Source organism: Meleagris gallopavo, chromosome 5, assembly GCF_905368555.1.
Source record: "Meleagris gallopavo chromosome 5, MGAL_WU_HG_1.1, whole genome shotgun sequence".
NCBI lineage: Eukaryota > Metazoa > Chordata > Aves > Galliformes > Phasianidae > Meleagris > Meleagris gallopavo.
Window position 1 is genome coordinate 18889608 of NC_139408.1, and position 18301 is coordinate 18907908.

General features: G+C 41.9%; 1 protein-coding gene and 1 long non-coding RNA gene across 4 annotated transcripts in view; one reads left to right on the plus strand and one right to left on the minus strand.

Annotated features, from left to right (window-relative positions):
* Positions 1-6006, plus strand: part of LDLRAD3 (low density lipoprotein receptor class A domain containing 3) — a 115492-nt gene extending 109486 nt beyond the window's left edge. For all 3 annotated transcript variants that reach the window (XM_031553511.2, XM_085224579.1, XM_085224581.1), the window contains one exon: positions 1146-6006. In XM_031553511.2, coding sequence (XP_031409371.1) covers positions 1146-1404 — 259 coding nt within the window. In that variant the 3' untranslated portion in view covers positions 1405-6006. The remainder of the gene's footprint in view (positions 1-1145) is intronic.
* On the minus strand, positions 1461-14812 carry LOC104911076 (uncharacterized). The gene is made up of 3 exons (XR_793621.4): positions 14682-14812; positions 12897-13146; positions 1461-9396 (listed from the first exon to the last, which is right to left on the minus strand). It is a non-coding gene; the product is annotated as an uncharacterized LOC104911076 (long non-coding RNA).
* Positions 14813-18301: the final 3489 nt, after the last annotated feature.

Below are 18301 nucleotides of genomic sequence, written 5' to 3' on the forward strand. Positions count from 1 at the left end.
TGCATCAAGAAATTGAATAGATCCTCTGCTTTGTACCACTTCTCTTTTTACCCGGAGAAGAAAAGAGAAAAACTCTGAAATGGAAAGCTCTGTTCTTTTTTCTTAAGTAGCTGAAAGTGCTTTGAAGTTTTGCAGGTGTGTTGATTTTGTATTGGTGACACTGGTTTTATTTGTAGATCATTAACCTTTGTTTTAACCTCTGCCTGTAAGCTCTTCCCAAATAAAATTGCTAGACTAACATCCTTTGTACATAAAAAGGGCATAGTGGGAACTTTGATGATCCAAACTGTTCACTGTCACCCTGTCACCATTCTTTAGCACAATCTCTGGGATCTAGGAATGATAATATAATCATTTACATTCCTATTCTCTGCTGATTTGGCAACAGCTTGTCTTAATGTTGACATTCATAATAGTGATATCTTTTCATTAGTAAGGACAACTGGATGAACAGCAGTCCAGATTGTAATCACTTCTCACCTCGGCCAATGCAAACCATCTGCAATTTCAGAACTAATTGCTCCCAATATCTGATATCAATCTGCTAAACCCTGTCATTCCTTTACTTTTTTTTGCTATTAGAATCCAAAAATAGTCTTACTGAATCTAGTACCTCATCCTTTCTGTGCCTACTTAGCATTGCTTTGTATGCGGTATGCAAAAAAAATTCTTGTGAAGAATTCAGTTCATTATTTATTTGTAGACCCTAAGCCATTTATCTTTGTCACTTAGCAGAGGTTTCTTCACAGTTTTGTGCTCGCATCTTTATCTACAGATGCAAATCTGCTACTTACCTTACTTCTTTCATGGTGCCTTCTCAGGTTGTGTAAAATTACGCAAGAAAAGCTCTTACTTCTTCGTCTTTGAGGGTAAGCTGAGATTTGTTTGGCAACGCGTGTTCCTTGCAGCAGGAAGTCATTAGTTCTGTTGCATCCTGTCCAGAAACCTTGTTACCTGATGGTGCCTTGAAGGTTTTGGAATAACATGAATAACATAGGAAGGTCTGTGTAAGATCATCTGACAGGTGTCATCGTGGAAATGCCAAGAAATACTGCTCATTTTATTCTTTATTGGAAAAAGATCTTACGTACGGTTTTCCATGCCGCTGTTTTCAGTAACCTCTTACTGCGTTATGTATCTTACAGCAGACCACCTTGGTTTGATCTTCCTCCACCTCCTTATTGTTCTGAATCTGAATCCCCTAATCAGCCAGATCTCCCTCCTTACCGGTCTCGGACAGGAAGCGTGGTGAGCACAGACACCCCCACGGCTGGAAGCCCTCTGGGCACAGACGGCGGTTGGACAAGAGATGTGCATGAGAGCATGGATGGCCACAGAACCCTTCTTGGGAGGACAGCAGATCCAAGCAATTCTCTGGTCAACCATGATGAAAGAGAAGCGTAACTGCTTCAGTGTTCGGGATGGACAAGAAGAGATTCGCTTTTTCTACTCCATGTGGGTTAATTTGCTGTTGCTATAAGGTTCAGGCAGATGTGTGCCTGAATAACGACTTGATTTGTATCCACGTTAATTTTTTAATTCAGCATTTTGTGCTCGTCAAAGACCTGTGAGAGCTGAATATGGAGATGCATCAGTTCCTGACAATATTCCTGCAAGCAGGTTCCAGTTCAGACTAGCAAGGGAAACGGTGCTATGCCGAAGAACTGATGTGCTGTATTTCTCAGAATATATACTGTATTTGAATGTATATATGTGCATGTGTAATATTGACAAGCGTTGCACACAAAAGGTATGCCAGATCTCTTGTTTCTAGACTGCTTCCTGTCCTCTGTGAACTGTTTCTTCCTGCTGCCTAGTGCCAGGTGGTGGTCATTGAAGCATGAGAGAGGCAGCCCTTCAGGAGGAAAGAAGCCTACTGCTAAGCCCACTGGCAGCACTCAAATTGCAGAAGATGCTGTATATGGCCCTTCTCTTCCTTGCTTAGAACTTTCTCCTTGTGAATGAAACTTTCAGTTTTAGCTTGTGACGATGCAACAGCTCTATAACTGTACAAACAAGTGTTTTTTGTTTTTATTCCTCTGCCCCAATGCCAGTATTGAGGCCAAATTTGCATGGATTTTCTCAGGAAAACCACAGAGGTTGGCTCATCTGTCAAACTTCAGGCTGACTGTGGAGGCAGTGAAGCTTAACACACCAGCGCAAGATTTCAAATGTGGCAAAACAACATCACTCTGTGTGTTTCTTGTTAAAAATAAAAAATAAAAGTTAAAAAATAACAAGCAAACAAAACCAAAATTTTTCCAGCTACGTCTTCAACATCAAAGCCAGCCTGAAGCAAACACCCATCATGGAAAACTTCTGTGTGGATGACTGGTTTGTTAATTTCTGAAACAATTGAAGCTGGGTGAAAGGTTTAGGGCTTGTCAGCATATGGTCATGCATGGATACACATGTTTAATATTGTATGTATGTATACACATCATGTATTGCGTAAGTTCTGTTTGTATCTGTAGAACTTCAAAATCTTGATGTTTTTCTTATGATGTTCTCATTGCTTTTTCTTAACTGTTTGCCATTATTCATATTCATTTGGTTCAAATTCTAGTTTCTTCAGATAAACAGAATTACTTTTATCTATGTTGAGTTTTTCTCTCTTAACTCTTAGGATGGTCTCCCATGAAATACGTTTCAGTGCACAGTGCTGAATCACCCACAAGAAAGCAACTCAAAGGTAAAGGTTTTCAGAGTGGAAAGAGGGAAGGTAAACTCTGAATTTTAATGCTGCTGCAGTGCTGTGCTTCCACTTAATATACAGAAGAGAATGCAGCGTATTTTTTCTTGTCCGGAGGGAAATTGGTCTTGAAGAATTATTTCTATTTGTCTATTAGACATATTTCCCACTCCTCATCTTTCAAGTAATGAACATTATCATTAAACAGGCTTTGCTGTTTAATGGAAACGAGGAAAACTACAGTTTTTCCAAACCCTCTGCTTTTTTTCCTCCCTATTTAAGGTAACATCTTTCTCCCAAAGGTTAGGTGCTCAGGACTCAAGAATTCTTGAGTGTGAGTGTAAGTAGTGGGGTGATTAAAGTTCAGGCTCAGTTCCAACACATAAAACTTAATTGGTTTTGTGTTTGTTTTTGTTTGTTTTTATTTCCATGTCTGAAGTCATCTGACATGATATGTGGGAGGCAGGCACCAGATGGATTTACAAGCAGCGGTCCTTCCAGGGCTGAGATGACACAGTGGGGACACTGTAAAACTGTAGTGCCGATGGTCTTGGATTTATTTGGAAATAAATTAACAGCAGCCTTTCCTTAAGGGCTTACGCAGCCTATTCTGAAGTGCACTGAAGAAGATTCTACTTGGTCCTTGTAAAGCAACATGCAAGCCACGGTCAGATTCCATTCTTGGTGGGAGCTCAAGCAGTATAGTTACACTGTCATGCATGAAGCAGGATTTGGCTAATTCATCAGTCCTTGCAAATTGCTAGGCAGACTGTTGTCATTGTCACATAAATAGTTGCTCTATATTTTATATGTAAGTCAAACTTGAGTATAGTTGATGTGACAGCATATGTGGGCACGGGAATGAGTGCCAAACCCTGCTGTCCCTCTTGTTGCCTTTGTTTAGGGATCTGCACATTACAATACATTAACAGAATTAGCCTTATTTTTCTATTGCAGTTTTTGAAACATTTTATTAGGCTTCAGAACTTGCTACTGAAAAGTTTACAGTGGTTTCATTAGACTTTCATTTTTCCTGTTTAAGTAGCCTAAAGCTATATTAGTGAAACTAATCGTTGTGTTCTGTGTAACTTAAGTGGCACATATCCCTCTTGCAGGCCTTCCATGGAAGACTTTATTTCACATGTCTTCTGACACACAGTATATGCAAACCAAACATGTTTGCCTTTGGAATCTAAAAAACATTATCTTGCACTGCTAAGAAGTAGGAAAAGAGTGGAAATAGCCTGCTGCTTCTGTCTGTGTCAGTCACTGTCATTTATGTACATATATATATATATATATATATAAGATACACTTTCAGGTTGTATATATTCATGTCACTTTTGCATTAAGATAATTCATTTGGACTTTAAAAAAAGGAAGAAGAGGAAGAACCATTCTAAGTGGTGTGAATTTTTCCCTTCCAGCTAAGGGTGTATTTATCTTTGTATAGGAATCTTTCAGTTTTTTAGAACTCAAGTTATAAAAGGAGATTGTGCCTTTCTGACTATGTTGGTTTGGGAGGGCTGTTGTTACATATCATTGTCTAGAGATCCAAAAAGAGAAACAAGTCTTGTCTTCCTCTTTGTTGTTAATTTTGGGGACCATTTTGAGAAGTACGGGAGTTCAGTATCTTGTTCCAAAAAGGCATGCTAAAACTTTAAGGAAGGTTTTCATCTTACTCTAGATTTCTGGTACCTATAACAGATTTGGTAGCTGGTTTCTTAGGAAATTGCTGTAATATCATACTGAAATTGTTTATAACATGTCACTTCTGGTAGTGTTAATATAGCACTGTGCTGCATTATTTAGTGAAATCTTTGCAGAAGCATGGTAGTAACAACTGCACTGATTAAATTAAATATTTCATTGAAAATCCTGCAGTTCCTTCATCTTCGTCTTGTAAGGTTGAAGCTGAATGTTCATGAAGTGCCGTGTAGTGGGACTTCTGTAGCTGGTGAAGTTGGAATTAATCATTCTATTGTTTGTGATTGCTCTTAACCTTTTAATTTGAGGTGCGTCCGCCAGGAGCTTTCCTTTATACTTAATATTTAAACAAATTAATGTTCTTTCAAAGGCCTATTCTTACACAAGTAAAACAGATTTCTCCAGAGCCAAATTCTGATTCCTGATCTGTATTCAGTGGTGACCACAGTAATGAGTAGTTCCACTAAGAGCAGGGATTAATTAATAAATTTAATTTCAATAAAACAGTTGGAAGAAATGATTGCTTGAGGTAAATAAAGGAATTGGGTTTAGGCTGTTGGAAATAAGATTTGGGTTATTTTTAAAAACCGTGTATTTAAATTTCAGAAGTTTTGATTATCTTTAACCTCTGCAGAAGTCAGAGTGCTGTGTATTTTAAAATGAAGCCATTAGTGAATCTGCTTGATAATAATATGAAGTTCCTTGTATGGCAAATTATAATTTACCTCTCTGGTATTGTGCTAATGGAAAACTGGCAGTAATGTTTTTAAAAGGGAGCCTCTGAACAATTTTCTCTGCTCGCGCCTGCAGTGGCATACATGGCAGTGCTGTGACTGCACTGCGATTTTTAAGTAACTCTGCATTGGTTCTTCCTCTCCTTTTAAATCAAATCAGTTTTATTTACACCACTTCACTTTGATACAGCTAATGGGGCCCTCATGATAGATTTAGAAGTTGGGTGGAGGAAAGAGATGATGACTCTCATTTTAATTAATGCTGCAGCTTGTTAATCTTGTGTGCTTTACTTTTTAGACATCTTAGAAAAGACAAATGGTTTTAGTAGATAAGAAAAACTATTAATGATGAAAAGGATAGAGGGACGCTGATTCTGAATTTAATTTTTAATGAATATTTAAAATTGTCTAAATGAAGGAAGAATTTAATGCTGTATTTTTAAAAGTGGTGATCGAATGGCAAGTACTGTATTTAACTGTTGCTCATTGGAAGCTATTTTGCATTATATGCCTGGAACTAAAATTGTAATCAAGTGCTCTTCTTGCAGTTCATATGAGACCTGAAATATGTTGTATTGGCACAAGGCTGTATTGCATTTGTGGACTAAAATATGTAACTGCAGAAAGAATTTCAGTACCATGCTGGATTCTGCTTGGAATGTATCTCAATACAAAACTGTGGCCTTTGTTTGTCCCTTTTTTACTGGTTTGAGGGTTTTTTCCCACTTGAAATTAAGATGTTGTACGAGTGCTTTAAGGGAAGCTGTGTGTTGAAACCCAACCTTGTCTTAAACTTTTGTAAACTGGATATCCTCAAAAATGTATTCTGTATTCCTGAATAAAGTTGATGTTTTAATACTGCTCACAAGTGAAGATGTCCCCTATCTCACAAAGCTTCTTTTGTTCATAACCTCTTTTGTGAGGCTTCATCCATCTTCTCCTGCATACAGCATTACGTTTTGTTAATCATTGTGAGTTTTAAACACTATTTTTAGAAAGGAAGTGATAATGGAAGCCCATATGTGCTTATATGTATAAGAATATACTGACGCATATGTCTTATATTTATACTAATGAAAATTGCCTGATTTCTTTCTCATCTCCCCGTTTGGCTGGTGCTGTCAAAGAGGCAGCCCTGTTACGTTGCTCTCTGCTCTGTAGCAAAGCTCTTGAGACCTTGGCAGAGGTTGGTGCTCAGCACCGAGTGCTGCACACGCATTTCCTAGCCGAGCTACAGGGCCTTCACCATTACCTTCTACCTCTCTCTTTCCACCTTCCTCATTTCTACCACTCGCATCCCCAATACAGCATCCCCATACATCTCCATCTCCTCCATCCACGTGCCAGACGCATGAGCCAGGATGGCATTGAGGTGTTCTGGAGAGGATGCGTGTCTGGCTGCAGTCCCATGGCAGGGAGCACCCTGGGCTCATTCCTGATGCCAGCTTTGCCGTCATCGTGGGAACACTCAGCCCCACCAGCTCCAGATCCACTTGACATCTGGATCATAGCCGCTCTTCCTGTGGAGGTACGTGGTGAGATGATCTTCTCAAAGGGCTAGTGTTGAGAAATACCCTTTATGTTATGGAATTATTTTCACATACTCGGAAAAATAGGTCCACATATTATGTCTAAATATTTCTGTCTATGAAACCATGTAGAGGCTCACATATTTCACTTCCATGACTCATCTCCACTCACTACCTTGGCAAAGGCATGTCCGTTCTATCTTTCATTATCCTGGTTAATTAAGTCACATACCTTCACCAAAATGCTCAGACAGTTATCTTTGTTTGGCGCTGGCAGACTGCCCCAGAATAAAGAGCTGTGGATTCAGAATTCACTGCAGCACCACAAGGGAGAGGGATCTGTTGATGCTGCCACAATGCATCCTCGGTGGGGGGGGCAGCTTGGAGCTGATTCACTCAGTCGTGTCCCAGCAAGAGCTACGCTCCAGAAATGTTGATTCAGAAGACAGCCGTTTATGAAAACAAATAGCATGCTCTCCAGCTAAGCTCCCTGATTAATCATTTTATTCTCTCGGTTTCCAATTTCTTTAAAGACCTTAATTTTTACACCTCAAAAATTAAATATGCTGTTTATTTCAGCAATGATTTCGTGGCATCTTTTCTTGCTGATTTGTAGCAGTCTCCTAATCTTTCAGCCTCAGTTATCTATTGGTGAGAAAGCTAAGAGGCTTTTCACCTTTCGGGGAGCTATAGTCCAAAATGAAGTGCTGTTATTACTTGAAGTAAAGGCATCTTGGTGTGGAAATTCACAGCTCTTCAAGTGTGCTTTTCATAGCAAAGTTGAGGGTATGCATTTTGCATAAAGCCCTTTGGAAAAGTGCTGGATTGATCTCTAGGGACTTAAATTTTCTGTTTATCCACAAAACATAGTGTGAATAACTAAACTGAAATGTAGTGCTCTGCTTCCCAAAATCCCAACAGTACTCCTTACAGCCACGTTGAGGGAAGTGCTGCAGAGAGTAGGCAGTACAGTTGTGTGGCCAATCCGGCCCTTAGTATTTCTGTGGAAATGTGCCCAAAGTGGTTCAGTATTACAGTTGCTTTGGTAATGGATACTATGCAGAAAACTTCTTTCACTGAGAATTGATTTGGGACCATCAATTCCTACACTTTTCCCAACAACTGCTATACAGGTGAGTACTTTTTTTAGTAGTTCTCACCTAGGTTAGTTCATACCAGTCATCTTGAAGTAAAAAAACAAAAAGGTATATATCTCATTCCTTGATACCACAGCCTGCAACTCCTTTGAATTTAAACCATGATCATTCCTCAGTACAGAAGTACAGGAGACTTCATCTGTGTAAGAACAATAGGGGTAATAGTCAGTTTGATCCAAAAACAGCTCATTTCTAGAACAGCTTACTGGCAGTGTCAGCTTGATGGAATGAGTGAGTGGTCCATCACAGTTACTCGGAGCACTTGCGGTTTCCTTGACAAATGCTAGTCATGTCACGGCACAGTGATGAAGAAGTATGATGATGTTTTTGACAGTAGATTTTTCTTCTCATTTGTTTGTGACAGGGTTTTCTTATAAAATGCTGTTTGCCCAGCAGTGCATTCAAATAGCTCTTGCTTGTGCAGGTTTGGAGTAGGAGGAAGAGTATATGGTTTGTTAGTCGATAAAGGTGTAATCCATGGAAGTCTTACACTTCCATGCTAGTAACTCTTATAAAGGAGGAGAGACCTAAATTTTTCACATCAGAGAGAATTTTATCACTTGTCACTGCTGAATATGCAATGAGAGACCCAGAATTTACTGCTCAGTACTTTCCGGAGAGGAGCACTGTACTTCATACAGCCTTTGCTGTGTACCACGGTCACTTGTTGTAGCATCGTGGATCTGCTTATTGAGAATATTATGATCCAAGTCACAAGGAGTTGTCTGGGCACATCTGAGAGGGTTTCTTCACAATACTGAAGGCTGACTTTCCAGTGTGCTGTTCTACGTGGAAGTGGGGGGAAATTTTCCCCCCCACACTTTTGATGAAAACTGGTGTTTTGTTTCTCTATTCCACCCACTGTACCTCAAGAAAAAATATTTAAATGCTGCACAGTAAATGTGTTTGCAAACTTAGGAAACGTCATTGATAATTGGCTGTTCTTTTGCTGGTTTCTGTTTACTCAAATGCAAAGGCAAGAGCTGTGTTTATTGTTATCCCTTGGTAGGTTGTGCAGAGCAGAGGAGTTAGCAGAACCAATGAATTATCCAAAGTGGATTTAGAGAATGCTCTGCTACAAAGGCAACGGAGCCGGCTTTAATACCTGCTTTCAAGGTGTTGTATTAGATATGCTGGTTCAGGCGTGGATTACGTAGATAATGCCACGACTGAGCTTCTGCAGAAATAAAAGAAGGCTCCTGCCTGAGAGATGCAGCAGATGTTCATTAGTGAAGCTGGTCTCCAGAAGCTGCGAGGCCAGGCTTGGTAGTTCCTGTGCCCTGAGCCCCACTGGGGCTGGTGCTGAGACTGCAGAAATAGCAGAAACAGCTTTTAAGGAATGGCTGTTGGGATTTCTGAAGCACAAGTTGGTCTGTCTGGTATCTGACACTGAAATATGTGAATGTGGTATGATAATCACCTTCCTTCAGGAAGATAGATAGAAATCATTTGCTTTGTTGAAGTCGTATTTCTCAAGTAGCTAACCATTCTGGTTAATCTTACCAGCTAACTCCTCTTCCTTTTTCTTCATTGCAGGGGCAGGAGGAAGATTTGCACGGTTTTGTGAGTGAGAATACCTGAAACACAGATAGACACCAAGATTAGTTTTGGAAATAACAGAACTGTCATCCTCCAAGATGTAGCCTCCAACCATTGGGAAGCGCTGTCTTACCCATGCATTTATAATCTGCTGAATTCATTCAATTTTGCTTGCACATTTAAGAAAAAAGACAAAGGAGAGTCTGCACCTGCAGGTAACTCTTTCAAGTTCTCTTTTTTTTTTTTTTTTTTTTTTGTAAAAATTAGGGCAGCAATAGAAGCAAAGATTTGAATTCCATGTTTTCTTCTAACCTCTAGGTACTTGTTTGCATTATTTATGTTTGCAGACTTACAGAATTCTGTATAGATCAGTGTGTGGAGGCTTCTGCTCTACAGGAAGTTTGCATTTAATCTCAAGCAGGTATTTCTGTGGGTTTCCACAGGTTAACAAATATGTGGCATGTCTATGTCTCCCAGAAGTGAGCCAGGATGTATTGAAAGTGGTTGCCATAAGTAATGCTGGTATAAAGATGCAGCCTGCCAGGCAAGTGTGTGAAAGGTAGGGGTATGGGTGTGGAGGCTGTAGAAACACCTTGTCAGATGCCTGACACCATGATTTTTTGCTTTACACAGTTGGGAATGGAGCAGAGGGAGGTAGGACAAAGAAGTGTCTTTTTCAACCTGAGCATATCAGTAACCCAAAGTGATGTGGGAAACTACAGAGAGAAGAGAGAGCAACCTGGCTGCCTTTTATGCTGACATTTGAAAAATGATCTCAAGATAGTGCTTTGAAGGTGACTTGGTAATATTACTTAAGAAAAAGAAGAAAGCCCCCACTTTCTTTCCTCGATACTAGTATTGAGAAGGAGAATATTAACGTGGGGGAGACTGGTTTGAAATGATTGGGTTTTTCTTCCTTTGAAAATATAGGCAAAGTTAATTATGGAATGGCAGCAGTGTCTGATCTGAAGCAGGCACTTTCATCTCACCTCTTGCTTTTAGTATGACTGTGCTCTAATTTCTGCTTGGAGGAAGGGATGTAGGGGGAGAGCCCTGGTGCTCTCGTGGCCTAGCAGTCACTAGATGAATGGGATGCCTTGCAAGAGTGAGGCCATTAAAGACTGCCAGCAAAAAATTAATAAGAGTTTAGGAGCTAATTTCCCATGGTGATGGTGACCAAAGGAAGAAAAAAATCTGTGGTCTGCAAAAGACAAAGAAAAACTATAAAAATTTAATGAGCCCAACTACTTTAATACTGTTCAAAATACATTCAGCTTTGAAGACAGCAGAAGCAGGAACTTGGAGATGTGATGGGTGTTTCCCCTGATATCCACTGACAGCCTCAGTCATACATTAACCCTTCCTTTTGTTAAACAAACCTAAGTTGCAACTATTAATCATTATTACGGGCCTGCCCCTATGCTGGCAGCATTTTTTGTATTAATCTGATAGAGCAAGCAGAGGAGCTCTGTTGCTAGCATAGAAAAGCTTGATGCACAGCAGTGTGAGCTTTGGGCAGGTGCCTCAGGTGGGGAAGAGGCATGGATATGTCGCACCTAATGCAAGGTCTTATGGGGACAAGGATCTGGCTGGAGTGATGGGAAAGAAGAGCTGCTGGCTGCTCATCACAGCATGGCAGAAATTGCCTTTGCCTTTGGTTTTTCCTTGGGGGCATGTGGTGAGAGCCTGGGTGGCTCTCAGCTGCTAGGGAAATGTCATGGGGTCTGTCTGCCTTCATCTCTGTTTAGTCTGAGAGCTTAACGAAGGGATCCTGAAGCATTTCTTATCTTACTGGGGCCCCTGGATAGATCTCTTCTTTCAGCTTTGTGTGGTGCTGCCCTTTGGTGAGGAGCTGGTGCTTCAGCGCACACGCAGTCTGGGGATGGCAGTCTGCCCTTGCTGTCCTTTTACGTCTGCCCACCTGACTGCTTTGCCTTTGGAAGGCCATTCAAGCAGTTAAAGGCTTAAAAACTTCATCACAGAAGTTTTCTGGGAACGGTTCTATTGCTGTTGGAGATGAGATGATCTTATATGAGTTTTGTCCCCCAGCTTGCAGTCAGGGAGCAGGTCTGGGTTTCTGCACTGCTGCATCTTGACTGCCTGCTGGCCTTTCCTGTCCCACCAGAGATCTCCCGTCTCTCACATCTTTAGGTGGCCAGTGGGAATAGGTGAGTAAGTGTCTTTTCAGAGGCAGCAGCTTGGAGAAGTCTCTCTCTAGAAGTACATCAGCAGTGACTTGGTAACACCAGACATTCCCAGGGGTTGAATTGGGGCACAAATTACCCTTTATTAATGCAGTGATTTTTTCTGTAGTCAGTGGCCCATGCAGATAGAAGTAATATCATACTTCTCTGTAAGAGGACTGAATTCATGCAAATTATCAGTCTATTAGTTATGATGTGTTTGTGTTTTTCAAGTAAGTAAGTTTTATCCAGTAGGAAATTACAGCTTCTGCTGTGGTCTGGTGAGTCTAGGAGTCACAGCCTAAGGAAGAACCTGTCAAATCCAGGATCTAAAACAATAAAACATCCGAGGTGGTTACTGCTGAGTTAATGGCCCAGTGAAGAAACAAATCACTGTGTGCCACTTCATGCTTCTCATCTGCCTGATCTCTTCTTCTTCCCAGCAGTCATGCTGCCCTCATCTCACACACTAATCAAATGCAATCCAATACAATCAAATGCAATGCAATAGTCTCCTTTTCCTTTTCAGGCTAGGCTTATTTTTAATCCTGTGCTACAGACATGAAACTGAATTCATTGCTCTCCCTCTGGGTCAACAGAAATGACTCAGGTCTTTTCCTAGATCAATGAGTTGCCATCATGTCCCAACAACCTTGCACTCCCTGGTAGAGAAGTGAAAAATGATCCTTTATCTCCTGTGTGGCACTGGCAATGTGGCTGAAAAACGCTCCCCCTTCTAAGCTTGCTTATTTTATGTCGTGTATTTTTCTGTATCAGCTGTGTGATGGCCCTCTCATTAATCAAACATGGGCTGGCCTATGAACTGCTAACCTGGAGCAATCTTTGCTAGGTTTTACCCCAATGAAGGAGGGACAGAAAGGGATGGTTATTCTGGGGTGACGTCCCTTAACATGTTTCTTTGCTGAGTGCTCAGATAAATAATGCGCTGATCGAGGATTAGCCTGGTTATTCAACAGCCTGTTTTTGAAATGCGGGAAGCATTTACTCTTGTTCAGTCTGCAAGTAGACTAGTGATTCTCAGTTAAAGTTAAAGGAGAAGGGGAAAGAATCAAGAAATCGGGTCTTGTTGCTTTTAGAACCAGCTTCTGAAAAATACTGCAGAAAATTGTCATTTTCCAATTGATTACGTTGATTTCAAAGCTTCTAATTTTTGAATGTTGAATGCCCTGCTAAATACACGCTGCTCAAGTGAGACTGCTAATGAAACAAACAGATGGTGATCTGAATAGAGTAAAAGGACATAATAAAGATGTGCTTTGAAATAGCCAGACAGAGTAAATTGCACTGGAGATTGGGGAAAAGAAAGTGATGAAAAACTGAGAACAAACCATTACCGGTATTGATGTTATTCACCAAGTGGATCAGCATGCAAGTGGGAAGGTGTTTGATTATCTTCCATAATCTGATCTTCAAAAAAAGCTGGAAGAGCCATTTTTTCCTTGCTGAAAATGTTGGGGGTGATGGACGAGAAATCAGAGTCTTGATGAAGCACGGGGGCCAGGCAGTGCCTGTGCATCTCATTGCTGCCTTGGGGGCTGTGTGTATCAGCAGTGACATTTGTTTGCTTTCTATTTTGAGCATCACCTGAGGGGAGGAAAGAAAAACAAAGCAAAAATTCCCACACTAATTTTGTTTGCTTCTTTCCCAAACTAACACAATTTGAAATGTGCTAGAAGCTCTGGGAGGCCAGGGGCAGATGCTAAAATTGTGACCCTCTGAATATTGGGCTGTACTGTAACAAGCAGAGTATCCTCCCCAAGTCAAGAAAAGGGCTGGCAGAGGATGGCTACTAGGATGGCTGCTAGGATGGCTGCTGGGCTGCCCGCTTCATTCACTGCTCTGCTCCTACTCCCTCTGCAGCTTCACTGAGCTGCCTGTGCTCTATGCTAGCAGGCTGGCTGGTGCTGCACCTTGGTCTTTTGGTTAAGATTTGTAGGCCACTGTGAAGTAGAATGACAGGAAGAAATAATTTACTTACATCGGGTCTGAAATAAAAACTAGCAGTGGGCTTTGTCCCAAAACAGCTGGCTCCTGCAGGACATGGCAGTGAGGACACCCATGGGAATGCTATTGCTGCTCATTCCAGGGGTTGCTCTGCAGCCATGGAGCATCCCCGTTATCCCACTTTCCCCATCCCAGCTCATTGCAGCCCACTTGGCTAACCCATACCGTAGTGCTTGAAGCAGTTAATCAGCTGCTGAGCACTTTGGAGAGCTAAAAGTTACTCACTTTGGACTGAGATGAAAATCCTTGGGATGGAAAGTGAGAAAGTGACACTTTTGTTTCAAGCCTAGCTCCTAAAGCTGGGAGGACAGGAATGAGATTTAGAAGTAGGTTTAGCAATGGATTAACCCATGCCCTCATCTGCACTCAGCTACACAGAGGTAACGAGAAAATCAATATCCAAGGCACACACATCTCCAAAGCTTTGGTATTTCAGCATCTGACATTCTGATATTTCCAGTAAAAATTAATTGTTCTCTGCTGTCAGCTGAAGTCTCCACTGCTCCCTCATTAGCACACAGCCAAATGCTTCTCTCTTCTGTCTTGCAGGACTGGGACTTTGTTTTATTTGCTTGGGTTTTGTTTGCTGTGAACAAAACCACTCCTTGTTTCTGTGATTGTACCCTAAAGGGCAGAAGGCTCAGCATCTCCGTGCTCATCAAAGAACTGTTTTGCAGCCTGTTTGTGGGCATCACCTTGCGCCTTCCTTTGCTGTGTGGTGAATTCTCAGGCTTCCTCCCGCACCCTTTTCTCTGATCATTAAAATTGTTATGATCATGTCTCCCGTGGCAGAAATAAATAGGAGCTGTGGGTGCCCTGATGGCCCAGCTTGCTGCGGCTCATTCTGTGCCAAAACAATTGTGACAGCTGCTCGGTCTCACAGAGAAATGTCAGTATCACAGTGTGCCTTCTGCTAGGTTTATAGAATAATAAATACGTGACTTAAGAGCAAATTCCTCTTGGGCAGATACATGTTAAGTCCTCAGCACATGTACCCACTGCTATCTGTGTGTAGAGAACACAGCACAGAAAGGATGATACAATGCAAGAGTTCTGAGATAGTGTGATACTGGAAGTCTCCTGATTCAATCCTTATTTTGTAAGTCCAGACTTACCCTCCGTCGAGCTGACTGTTTGTCACCCTGAAGTCAAAGACTGAACTCCTCACACGGGGCACCAATTGCCTCATCCAGCGCAGGAAGGACGGTTTGATGTGAGAGTTCTGTGATGCTTCTACATTCCTTCATTACAATATCCATGTATATACCATACATGCAATCAGGTAAGGAATGCAGTCAACAAGCAACCCGTTTTCTGCTTGTCTAGAAGGCTGTCTTGTGTTACACCTTGGGACGAGTTGTGCACACACTCCTGTTCTTTTGTGCTCCTTGCACGCAGTGTGACTGCTTTCAGTCCTGTCCCTTCTGGCATTTGCCCAAGGTGGTGTTCCACCCACTCTTCCACAATCGAACTCCAGCTGCTAATCTGACCTTTGTCATGCTTTGATCCTTAAGATTAATATCCTGCGTTGTTTTTCTTTTATGTTAGTTTGTTATGCTTAACTATTTTAATTGCAAAACCAGCTGTCTCTCAGCACTGCTATTAACTGAGGCAATAACAGCCACCAGTAAGGCTCTGCATTACTAGAGGGTATGTAAAAACTTATATTGTATGCCATGATCTTGAGGACAAAAGCTGGGTTATCAGCGCTGGGCATGTTTAAATGTCTAGTCAAAAACATGGTGAAGACGTGATTGTTTTTCATTACATGGAATCAGCTTTTTGCTGATTTGTGCTTCATGAACCTGATAACTACTGACAGAGTTGAGACAACTGTTTGAGCTAAAACAAGTTCTCCATTTTGCTCCACTGCAGCACATTGGCACTGCAGCTGAGGTATCCAAGTAGCCATCAACTAGTTTTACTAATGAGTGTTGCTACTTTTTTGGAAACAGTAGGTTGTCATCACAGTATTGCATAAAAGTGAATTTTGCCTTTAGAACACTTCTGGTTCGCCAACTCTGAAAGCTGTGAAACCTCCAGATAATGTGATTTGAGGCTTTATTTGGTTTTATTGCCAGGGCTTTCCTAGATGTTTGTATGTGGTGCGCTGGCTTTTGACCTCTTTAACCTAATTTGAACTGGCTTTGCTCAGACTAACTTTTCTGTGGTCTTCTAGAGCCTTTGCAAAGGGATGGGGCCAGCCAGAAGGACTCCAGCACAGCTAGGAACTATCCTTCTTTCCAGAGGTGTTCTGCACGGCTCCCTGAGGACATGTGGCCACCCTCGAGGACAGCAGGTGAGAAGGAGCCTCTGCAGTGCAGAGAAAAACACGTCTAACTGAGGTAGGGGTTTGGAAGGTGATTACAGCACAGGTGTGGTGAGCCTGGAAGCTGAGCTGGAGTTAGGGAAGGCAGTGAAGATGTGTCTGAGGCAAGGCAGAGTAAATCACTCAGCTTCTGTGTGTCCTTGGTTCTTCTGTGTGAAACTGTCTCATCTCACCACCTTTGCCAAGAGGCGTCTGTTAGCAATTATGTGACACACAGGTTAAAACGTGATGGTTTGTATGTGTAAACCCTGTTGTGTTTTTGGAAAGGTTGGAAAAGAAACGGTTCGGGTAGCATCCCAGTGCTAACTCGTGGGATGCTGCCGTTAGTTTAGTGTCAAAGTGGAGAGAGCGTTGTTAATCAGGTGGGTATGACTGGTGGTATTTCACAGGGCCTTTTAAGCAGTCTCAGATGCTACAAGAGGAGACATGAGAGAGAACTTCAAACATGTAAATGGCTGCTGAAAAAGAGGGAGAGGATCATTTGTTCTTGCACCAGTTGGATGGGATGAGTAGTAGTTGGCTAAGAATTCAGATCCAGGCTGGACGGTAGGAAACATGCCTTTGTAAAGAAGAAAAAATAGTAAAAAAAAAAAAAAAAAGAAGGGCACAGGCATGGGAAATGTCTAGTTCCAGCTCAGAGCTGTCAGAAGTGATATATTGGCCTCCTACTGCAATTGGGCTATGGTGACCATCCCCACAGCTTTCTGCTAGCAGTGATATGGAGAGATCATGCTCATTCATTGACCTTGTCCTTGTGGTTCATTTGCTGTGGAGTCATATGTGGAGAGACTTTTGTGCTTTTTTGCTGTTCTCTCTGAACTTCGCTTTACTTCATGCCTTTTGGCTTATGGTGTGGAAAAATGAGAACTCTCTAAGCAAACTTACAACAACTTTGAGCAGTTTCTAGGCTGTGGCATGCAGGCAGCTGTTTATTTATAAGGGAAGTTATGCAGACATGGCAAGGAGTTGGCCGTTGACCCTTGCATAGTGTTGTAATAAATGGTGATGGAGGAAGGATAAGAAAAAAATCAAAGCGTCTTTACTTCAAAGGCAGAGAGAGAAGCTGCAATTAACATGGTCAGATATGGGAAATTCAGCAGGGGAGAAGCCAGTACCAGAATTTGCACTGATGTCCCCCCATCCAGACCCTATCAATCTTACCAGGGAATTTGACAGACGAGGAAAGTCAAAGAGCAGCTGAGGGATTCTGAAATCAAAGGACTTTGAAAGCTGGATCAGAGAATGGAGCTCTATTTTCCCATCTGCTTTGAATTTATTGTTGCTAATGAGGAAGCAGCCTCTGGTCTGAGTGAACATGTTGGACCAGAGGGGTCATTTGACATTTCCATCACATTCAAAAGTGGTATCAGGGGATTTCTTCTCCAAGTTAACCTTTTCACTACCAAGCCCACACAAATGAGCAATTTAGATTGAGATAGCAAAAGGGGAAAATATGTTGACTTCCTTCAAGTTGACCAAAGATGCTGTTTGGATTCCCAAACTATAGGGTTCTGTTTGGCTGTGTGTCTGTTCCTTCTGCTTTGTTGCTGATGTTCGCCATGGTAGGTCTTTTTCTGCAGAGCCAGAGCAGCTGTGAATCCAAGACCTGCAAGTACTTTTGCTCTGTAATACGTGGTTTATGTATAAAGCTGGAAATGACTCAGGCAGCCATGCATGTACATGTGTGTCCCCTTCAGTTGGATGCTGTCCCTATAAGCAGAGGTTATGTGACAAGGGCAGACCTCTCTCCACTGGCCTCCTTGCTGTGTTTTCTAAGCAGCAGAAATTGCACAGCATTTGAGCGTAGAAGCAGATGAGAAAGTAGGCTGATGACATTGAGGTAAGGCTTGGGGCTCTAACAGGAGGCCTTTTGCAACCTATCAGATCTTGGAATCAGTTGTTTTGAACACCAGACACTGACCTCCCTATCCCATATTCCCTAAAACTTTTCAGTGTTTTTTGACCTTTGCTGCCCACTAATGTTGGTGCCATCACATTTGATCTTCTCTGGCTCGTTCTGATAAAGATGAACGCACAACAGCCAGAGCCTAGAGATGCAGGGAACTGCTTTTGGAGGCTGTGATCCTGCCTGGGGCTGAGCCAGTTGTGGCTCCAGGCTGCAACTCACCTGCAGGGCAGGATCACTCACATATCTTCAGTGCTGGACAGAGCATTCAAGGCAAAGTGTTGGTGAGAGCTGGGTCTCTGACTCAGATCTGAGGAGGCCAGAAGCAGACCAAGAAGCTTCTGTTGCAACAGGAGCTCCGTGGCTTGCACTGCCAACTCCATCTCTTCTTTTGAGTACTGCAGAGCTCTGACCTCGGTAAGGTGTTGAAATAGATGATGGTTGCAAAAATTAGTTCAGGGTCTGAGTTTGGAAACTCGTGTGAATACTTTTCTAGCAAA